The following is a 9,732-nucleotide window of genomic DNA, read 5'->3' on the forward strand; positions in this document are numbered from 1 at the left end:
TTATAGCCATCCTGGTGGGTGAAAAGTGGCATCTCAAAAAAAAGAAAAAGAAAAAAAAAGCATTCTCACGTCAGGTCTTGAATTTTCTTCTTTTGTATATGAGGCCACAAAATTGAGAGACGTTTTCCCTAAGATGAGCTGAAAGTGAACTTAATGAAATTCTGAACAACAGAGCTGTTTTTCACTGACTCCCATCACCCACTCCTCAAAGAGCAACCATGATCAAAGCCAAGGCATCTAAATAATGCCTGTTGAAATTCAAGCTCCCAGAGGTACAGATAGTCAGGTGTCTTTAGCCAGTGATTGGCAGAGGCATCTAAACCATTATATGAGGCTTGGCTAGTAAAATGCTCTTCTGGGATTCTGGGACAATACCCACTCCCTTTTTTTAAACTTAACGAACATTCATTTTCTCTCCATATGTGCTGTATTTGTAAAGGAAAAATAAATATAGCTAAACACCAATTGTACATTCCACTTTAAAGAATGCAATTTGTTCAGGTAAAACAATGGGTTAAAACAGTTTGAGTCTTATGAAACCTCAAATTCCACCCTAGCACATTCCTCATTAATAATTGCACACATTCCTATGAAAGTCTGCCATCATTTATTTTAATCTTTGATTGCTATCATCAACACACTACAGAAGTTATTCTTTCCTTTTCAAGACATTTAGTTTTGAGAACTAAAACACATACAGTATATGTAAGTGATTACCTGTATAAAGCAACAGGGCATTAGGAATTATACTTTTTGTTTTTAATTTCTGCATCCATTTCTTCATTCAGGACTGGTACAGATAGCCTCCATGAGGAGTTTAGCCTCTCCTCGGAGTAAAGTCTACTGAGAGGAGGAAAACTGAGACTCAGTACAGTGGGCACAGCCTAGTTGAGGAGAAGGAGAAACTAAGGAAAAACTGGAGACAGCAAACCTTGAAGAAGGCAGAGCAATAAGCTGCTGCGGGTCACTCTTCCTGTGAACAGACAAGTTTCAGATAAAGACTTGCAGGGATCTTAGCGAGCAAAGCAACGTTTATGAAAAGGAGCAGGGGAGTTGCATGGAGTGTGATTCTTCCTTCCACAGGAACAGTTGGAAAGCCAAAGAGATCCTAGGGTAAGAATGATGGGAAGTCCCAGGGTTCGTTTAAAATCCTGATAATTGAACATCCATTCTTTCTTACAGGGAAACCGTTTTGATTCTTAAATGAAGTCAGCGAGCCTCAGGCTTGCCTACAGTGATGTCTCCTAATGATTTGGGCACGTGACTCAGATCCAGGTCACACATCAAGCCTCAGAAAGAGCTGTCACCCTAGCACTTCCCGGAAAAATTCGAATATCGCCCTGCCATTCCTGTGGTTGATGACAGGTCTGGTCATCGCATGGCGGCAGCTCCTCACCTGGATTTAGAAGAGCTGGCGTCCCCGCCCGCCCAAGTCTTTAAACTCTCGTCTCCCAGAAGCCGCCAACTCTCCAGGGTACAAAGTACAGCAGGGACGCGGGTGGAGCCCTTCCAAGCGGCGCAGCCTTATCTTTCCCGAGTGAACACATAGGTGGATTCCTAATACCGCGCCTGGCACGTTCTGTAGGGAGTCTCAAGCTCCTCCAGAGCTCCCAGCCGCGCGTCCTCGTTTCTGCAGTCGATATTCCTGTGGTAGACACGGGGGGATCTGAACGCTACGAGCTTTATTAAGAGATTTGCAAATGGTTCACTCAGGTCCCTGAACGCTTCCAACAGCCTAAACTGCCTGCTGTGTTATAGCGCAGAAGCCCCTAACGCACGGTGGTTGGCCTTTCTTCTCATAAGGCTCGCAGCTTAGGGTCAGTTTCCGCGACTCTAAGAGTAATTGCGTGGGCACCTGTGCTGGGGCCAGGCGCAAAGAAGGGAGTTGGACTGCGCGAAGAACGTCAACCTGCTACCAGACCGCTCATGCACTTTACACCGGCCATCTACTCCTCAGTCTGGAGGTTGAGCGCTCTGGGTAAGGAGGGCCCAGAGCTTCCCCAGCGGGTCTGAGTTGCAAGGCAAGCGAGGGTGGGAAGAGGGAGAGTAGGGTTCTGGACTGCAGGAGGGGAGAGGAGCTGGGGTCTCCAGAGAAAAGGGCAGCAATAGAGGGAAACTGAGATGAACTCCAGACATCCATGTTCATGGGTCCGTTTGAGTCTTTACTTGGGGTAGGAGAGGAGTGGGATGGGACAGAATCTATATCTTTGGTTCCCACCAGCTCTCCAGTAAAACCGAGGAACTCTCTTGGTTCATCTGAGAGAGAGATGGTGCTGCGAGGGAACCCCGGAAGCAGCCACTGAAGTTGAGCAGAGTGCAGGACTGGGAAGAAAAAAGAATGGGGGGAGGGGGGACAAGCCACCTATGTGCTCTCCTTCCTCTCTTTCTCCACCCCCACGCACTTTTTTCGTAGCTGCTGACGCGCTGGTGGTGCCTATTAATCATTCACCAGCCCAGAGCCGCGCCAGTTAATGGCTGTGCCGCTCGGGGCTCCCGCATCCTGGCCTCCCCTCTCCACGGTCGCGTGTGCCCGAGCACCCCGGAGCTGCAAACGGCAGCGACCAGGCAACTGCTGGGCTGTGCGCCCCGCCGGCGCCGGTAGGAGCCGCGCTCCCCGCAGCGGTTGCGCTCTACCCGGAGGCGCTAGGCGGCTTTGGGCTGCAGGCAAGCGGTAGGGTGCGGAGACAGGGCGCAGGCGGCAGGTGCGCTAGGAGAGAGCCCCAGCCCTGGCAGCCCCACTGGGCCCCCTCAGCTGGGATGTTCCCCAATGGCACCGCCTCCTCTCCTTCCTCCTCTCCTAGCCCCAGCCCGGGCAGCTGCGGCGAAGGCGGCGGCAGCAGGGGCCCCGGGGCCGGGGCTGCGGACGGCATGGAGGAGCCGGGGAGAAACGCGTCCCAGAACGGGACCTTGAGCGAGGGCCAGGGCAGCGCCATCCTCATCTCTTTCATCTACTCCGTGGTGTGCCTGGTGGGGCTGTGTGGGAACTCCATGGTCATCTACGTGATCCTGCGCTATGCCAAGATGAAGACGGCCACCAACATCTATATCCTAAATCTGGCCATTGCTGATGAGCTGCTCATGCTCAGCGTGCCCTTCCTGGTCACCTCCACTTTGTTGCGCCACTGGCCCTTCGGTGCGCTGCTCTGCCGCCTGGTGCTCAGCGTGGACGCGGTCAACATGTTCACCAGCATCTACTGTCTGACTGTGCTTAGCGTGGACCGCTACGTGGCCGTGGTGCATCCGATCAAGGCGGCCCGCTACCGCCGGCCCACCGTGGCCAAGGTAGTAAACCTGGGGGTGTGGGTGCTATCGCTGCTAGTCATCCTGCCCATCGTGGTCTTCTCTCGCACCGCGGCCAACAGCGACGGCACGGTGGCCTGCAACATGCTCATGCCAGAGCCCGCTCAACGCTGGCTGGTGGGCTTCGTGTTGTACACATTTCTCATGGGCTTCCTGCTGCCCGTCGGGGCTATCTGCCTGTGCTACGTGCTCATCATTGCCAAGATGCGCATGGTGGCCCTCAAGGCCGGCTGGCAGCAGCGCAAGCGCTCGGAGCGCAAGATCACCTTAATGGTCATGATGGTGGTGATGGTGTTTGTCATCTGCTGGATGCCTTTCTACGTGGTGCAGCTGGTCAACGTGTTTGCTGAGCAGGACGACGCCACGGTGAGCCAGCTGTCGGTCATCCTCGGCTATGCCAACAGCTGCGCCAACCCCATCCTCTATGGCTTTCTCTCAGACAACTTCAAGCGCTCTTTCCAACGCATCCTGTGCCTCAGCTGGATGGACAATGCCGCGGAGGAGCCCGTTGACTATTACGCCACCGCACTCAAGAGCCGTGCCTACAGTGTGGAAGATTTCCAACCTGAGAACCTGGAGTCCGGCGGCGTCTTCCGTAATGGCACCTGCACGTCCCGGATCACGACGCTCTGAGCCCTGGCCACGCAGGGGCCCTGCTCCAAAAGAGGGGGAGAATGAGGAGAAGGGAAGGCCGGGTGCGAAAGGGACGGTATCCAGTGCGCCAGGGTGCGGTCGGGATAACGTGGGGCTAGGACACTGCGAGCCTCTGACGGAGGGACCCAGGAAAGGCGCGCGACAATGGTAGAAGTGAGAGCTTTGCGTAGAAACTGGGAAGGCTTTCAGGCTACCTTTTTCTGGGTCTCCCACTTTCTGTTCCTTCCTCCACTGCGTTTACTCCTCAGACCCTTCTATTTTCCCTATCCTGCAACTTCGATCCTTTCTTCCGCACCGTCCCGCCAGGGCAGATCACGAACTCCTTAACAACTCAGTCTGATCCTCAGCCCCTCCAGTTGTTATTTCTGTTTGTTTAAGCTGAGCCACGGATACCGCCACTGGTTTCCCTCGGAGTTAGTCTCTAGCCGCGCGGGGCCGCTGTCTGGGTTCTGCCTGGTGCCCCTACTGGAGTCTCGGGAATGACCGCTCTCCCTTTGCGCAGCCCTACCTTAAGGAAAGTCAGACTTGAGAAAGATCTAAGCAGCTGGTCTTTTCTCCTACTCTTGGGTGAAGGTGCATCTTTCCCTGCCTCCCTCTCCCCCGCCCGCCACCACCATTCTCACTCCACCCAGAGTGGAGCCGGGTGCTTAGTAAAATAGGTCCCGTGCCTGGAACTCCAGGCTTTCTGGAGTCCCCATCCGAGCCCTCTTTTGGAGCAAAAAGGAGGGTCGAATGAGGAATTTTTACAAGATTGCGAGGTCAGAGTGGGGGGCGCGTAATAGGAATCACCTTCCTGCTGGGCGTTTTCAAAGACCAAGCGTTGGGCGCCCCCGGGCCGCGCGTTTGCGTTAGGCAGGGCAGGGTAGTGCAGGGTGCACCTTCCTCGGGGTTCGGGGTTCGGTTGCAGGGCTACAGCTCGCCTTGGCTTTCTCCCTTACCCAAGCTTCGGGAGGAACCGACCTAAAAGTAACAAGAGATAGGGTTTCCTGCTCCAGTGTATCTCAAAAGACCGGGCGCCAGGGGCAGGGGACCTAGGGCGACGTCTTCAGAGTCCGCCAGTGTTGGCGATGTCGCCGCAACCTGCCGGCTCCAGAGTGGGGCCTGCCTGGTCTCTAGAGGGTTGCTGCCTTTCAAGCGGTGCCTAAAAGTTATTTTCCTGTTTAACTTATGTATTTATTAATTTATTTGTGGTGTTGGAAAATGTGTCTCTGCTTTCCTTTTCTCTGCTTGCCTAGCCTCAGGTCTTTTCTTTGAGACCCCGGGGGTGGGCATGGAAGTGGAAGTGGGGGCAAGCTCTTGCCCCACTCCCTGGTCATCTCAACGCCTCTCCTCAATGCTGGGCCCTCTTGTCTTATCCTTTCCTCTAGCTTTTCTATTTTTGATTGTGTTGAATGAAGTTTGGAGATTTTTCATACTTTTCTTACTATAGTCTCTTGTTTGTCTTATTAGGATAATAAATAAATGATAATGTGGGTTATCCTCCTCTCCATGCACAGTGGAAAGTCCTGAACTCCTGGCTTTCCAGGAGACATATATGGGGGAACATCACCTTATATATGATTTGAGTGTATATATATTTACATATATATATATATATATATACTATGTGGACATATATATACTTGTTTATCTTGCTCCATTGTCATGAGACCATGAGTCTAAGTATAGCCACTAATGGTGACAGGTGTGAGTCTGGCTGGAACACTTTCAGTTTCAGGAGTTCAAGCAGCACTCAAACCTGGAGCTGAGGAATCTAATTCAGACAGAGACTTTACTCACTGCTGAAGATACCCCGGCTTCCTCTAGGTTCCAGCAGAGGCGATTCTTACATATGATCCAGTTAACATCATCACTTTTTTTGAGGACATTGAAAGTGGAATAATTTGTGTCTGTGTTTAATATTATCAGCTACATTGGAAGCCTGAGCAGGGTGAGGCCAATCATTTTAATTATTTGTATTTCCTGTATTGCTTTAGTATGCTGGCTTGTACATAGTAGGTACTAAATACATGTTTGTTGGTTGATTGTTTAAGCTAGAATGTGTTACAAAGATCTGGAGATACTAAATCTGGGGTTCTCAGGTTCACTCATTGACATGATATACAATGGTTGAAATCACTACTGAAAAATACGTTTTGTGTATATTTGCTTCAACAACTTTGTGCTTTCCTGAAAGCAGTAACCAAGAGTTAAGATATCCCTAATGTTTTGTTTAAACTAATAAACAAATGTGTTTTGGGTCATAAATCAGAAAGTTTAGATCTGTCCCTTAAACAAAATGTATATTATTACTCCTTTGGAAAATACATTTTTAATGGCTAAGAACTGTGAAATTTATAAATCAAAATCTTAATTATTATCCTTCTAAGAGGATACAAATTTAGTGCTTTTAACCTGTAATTATTGTAATATTAACTAAATAAACAGATGTATTATGCTGTTGCAAGTTGCCTTTGCTATTTGAATTTTATTTTTTCAGTGGATTACTTGGTAACACACACACACACACACTAGCTTAGTTGACTTATGTGTCACTTAGATTTTAAGAAGAAAGTTTTCAGATTACTTTTGGGAATTTTACCAAGTTTGTGGTTATACCCTGAATTATTTTGTGAAAAAGAAAATTGGCTAGTTCAAAAAGGGAGAGAGAGGTGGACAGTGAGAAAGAAGAAAAAGTTGAGCCAGAATGAATAGGAAGTAATGCACTCAGTTGCACTCCGTTGTCACCAAACTAACTGGATGATGTCTTAATCTCTCACAGATAAAATTACTATCTACCCTCATTTATAACCTCAGAGTTTGTTTTGGGAGCTAAGTTATTGCTGATTTACATCCTGAGGAAACATAACGGAAGGAGAAAACGATCTCCTAAAGATGTCCCAGAAGACAGTGGGTAAAAGAAATAGAAAAATCAGATTTTGACATAAGAAGACATATTTTCTGCCTTGTTCAGTGATGGCCATATCGATCTCTGGAGAATGTAAGAAATCACTAGGAAAGTTTGTTTTTAACAGACTTTAAAAACAGCAGTTTTATTTTCATATCAAAATGAGCAAAAAGGAATATTTTCCAAGCAGGTAATAGCAGTGGTTCCAGAAGCAGAGTTGGGGACACAGAGTTCAAATGCCTTCAAATGCCCTGTAACTCTATGCTTTATATGGTTCTATACATCATCACAATATGACTAAGGATAACTGGACTTTCGTCATTTCTTTTTTTCTGTCACTATGCAAGTCTCTTTTATTATTTTTAAAAGCTACAGCAAGGTGGGAAATTAAACTCGTAACTTAGATGTGCAGAGAAAACACATTTTGTCATTTGGTTTCAACTAATCTGAACAAAATTCCAAGCTCCTTCCAATACATTAGCTGAGCGAAAATATTAAACAAATAGTCAAGCATCCAGTTGAGCTAAAAATTTAAATAGCCATGAAAAAATTAAAAATTTCATTTGAATAAGTTTGGACAGCCTCTCAGCTGGCCTCTTCTTTCTCTTTTGACATCCCTATAATGGCTTTCGAATGAATATGAGGAGGAGGTTTTATGCATGCTACTGGAGGAAGGGATAAGGTCAAGTCCTTGGGAAAGGGGCTCTCTCTTCCTTTTGCTCTCTGGGGCCAGGTCCTTTGTCTATCTGTCTGCTTCCTGGCTGCAGTTTGTTGAAGTCTGCAGCTGTCAGAGCCTGTGAATCAACCTCTCAGCTTGGGGAGGCCTGCACTTCAGTTCCTGTGGGCTGCAGCTTTCTCTGAGTCTTCTATGGTCCCAGTACAGCCTAGGATCCCTGTGGTCTCCCCCAGCCTCTGCCGAGGAGTGAGCTCACCCTGCCACAGAGGCCGCATGGTAAAACTCTTGGCTCAGTGACCACAGGGTACCTCAATGACTGTAGACTGGCAACCCTTAGAATCTGCTCGACCTCACCATGCATCTCTTTTTTTCTGTGGTTTTCAGGACTTCTTCATCTCTCTTTAATTTTGTCAACCTCACTTATTAAAACATTCCACTCTCCCTACCTCACCTTTACACTAGAGGAAAAAGATAGTAGTTTAGTCCTTCAGTCTTACCCTTTGATGTGCTGTAGCAGGAAAAGTATTTAGTAATCCCTCCTGCCCCTCCCCTAAACACACACCTACCTGATTTCCAAGCATGTTTGTACTACCTATAAAGAAGTTGGAGTCAAGCCCTCTCCCACCCTAATGTAATGAGCCTCTCCTCAGAGAGAGAGACTAAAATGAAACATGATTTATAGAAGTTAAAACATATTAGTTTAATGTCTGTGAATTACTGTCTTTTTTATAAGTGATCTTGTGTTCCCAGAGTAGCATTTCCCAGGTCATCTTCTTACATAGTACCCACAGAAAAGGATCACACTTGAAAACCTTTGACTCCTCATCCATTTTAACCCTGACCATTGTACAAAAATGTTGAACATGTAATTTTGGCTTCAGAAAAAGGGCAAGAATTTCACCTGGAGAATAGTAGGGATGATTCATTTTTAAAATGGCAATATATTTCCAACCTATTTTAAACAAATAATAGAGATGTTACATTTGTATTGATCTGAAAACACTCTAACAATGGGATTCTGTTTTGAAAATCTTGTTCATTCCCTTTATTATTCCAACATACCACATCAGAGTGTGGTATTAAACTGAAGTAATTAATAGATGTTCATATAACTTTTGCCTGTAGCACACATAACTGTGGTGGGTACTTGTAAAATACAGTATTGCAAAGTCTATGTTTCTCTCTCATTGCATCACACAACTTTGAGCTAATGAGAACCTCTTCCACATATGCAGACAGATATCTTTCTTTTCATTCAATACATTTCAGTTTGTTGGCTTAAAAGAAGACAGTTTCCACAATGTTGAAATGACATGGTTTCCCAAGGGGAAGGCAAACACAGAGATAATGTTGTAAGTGATCACTTAGTATTTTGTTAAATATCTAGAGACAGGGTATTCGAGTGAGCATACTTGTGAAAGGACTGTGTTAGGAATGACCAAATACAGCCCAGCTTCTGATATCAACTAGAAAAGAAGGGGTTCTGCAAGTATGACAAATTTGAGGAGGCCTATGAACTGAATGAGCCAGTTAAAATTGAAATATCAAAATGCTTCCTTATCATACTATTGGGGAGAGAGGAGCACCATCTAAAGAAAAGATATAATTTTAAATAAAATCATTAAAACTTTGGTTAGAATGTTCACTTTTATAATAAATGTAATTACTGTCAAAACATACCTTAAACTCAACTGGATTAGCCAGCAACTAGAAATATTATACCCATTTAAGATTGAGACTACAAGAATGTTACCAGAACTCTTTGGAGTAATACGGAACTTAAAACTTTAAACATAAATACCTCTTTAAGCCAGGTTGGTCTAAGTCTTCAATTTTGAGTGGACAAGAAGTATAAGAGAAAATGAGAAGTGGGAAATGCTATCAGCTAGCATATTAACTCATCACTGAATAACTCTAGCCCACCCTCAGTGCCTACATGCTTGGAAAAGTTAGTAAGGAAGACTTCAAGTATTTCCAGCTTTAAGAATTTAAGAATACAAAGACTATATGCTAGATTCCACTTAAAGGAGGACGTGTTACATAGAGGAGGTCACTGTAGAATACTATGTACAAAAACAGTTCTGACTTTCAAAAAATAATACCTATCTCAAAAGGCAACTGACACTTCCCTTAAATTTAAAAAGAGAGAGAGAAAAAAACAAACCAAGACATGATAGGCAAGCAGGATGATATTTTACAATAGCACAGAAGACTT

The 9,732-nt window shown here is 46.1% G+C and overlaps 1 protein-coding gene across 2 annotated transcripts; it reads left to right on the top strand.

The window, feature by feature from the left end:
• The first annotated feature begins 595 nt into the window (after positions 1-595).
• Positions 596-6,400, top strand: SSTR1 (somatostatin receptor 1). Of its 2 annotated transcripts, XM_007986541.3 has the most exons (2): positions 596-1,978; positions 2,802-6,400. In XM_007986541.3, the coding sequence occupies exon 2, from the start codon at positions 2,869-2,871 to the stop codon at positions 3,931-3,933; it is 1,065 nt and encodes a 354-aa protein (XP_007984732.1). In that variant the 5' UTR covers positions 596-1,978; positions 2,802-2,868; the 3' UTR covers positions 3,934-6,400. The 2 variants fall into 2 exon arrangements, with proteins under 2 accessions (XP_007984732.1, XP_037839842.1); XM_037983914.2 differs by lacking the exon at positions 596-1,978 and having other exon boundaries at positions 1,985-6,400.
• The last annotated feature ends 3,332 nt before the right edge of the window (positions 6,401-9,732 follow it).

The sequence above is a fragment of the Chlorocebus sabaeus genome, chromosome 24 (genome assembly GCF_047675955.1).
Source record: "Chlorocebus sabaeus isolate Y175 chromosome 24, mChlSab1.0.hap1, whole genome shotgun sequence".
Lineage (NCBI taxonomy): Eukaryota > Metazoa > Chordata > Mammalia > Primates > Cercopithecidae > Chlorocebus > Chlorocebus sabaeus.

Coding starts and splice junctions, on each gene's coding strand:
- SSTR1 (XM_037983914.2), top strand. CDS start 2,758: ATGTTCCCCAATGGCACCGCCTCCTCTCCTTCCTCCTCTCCTAGCCCC.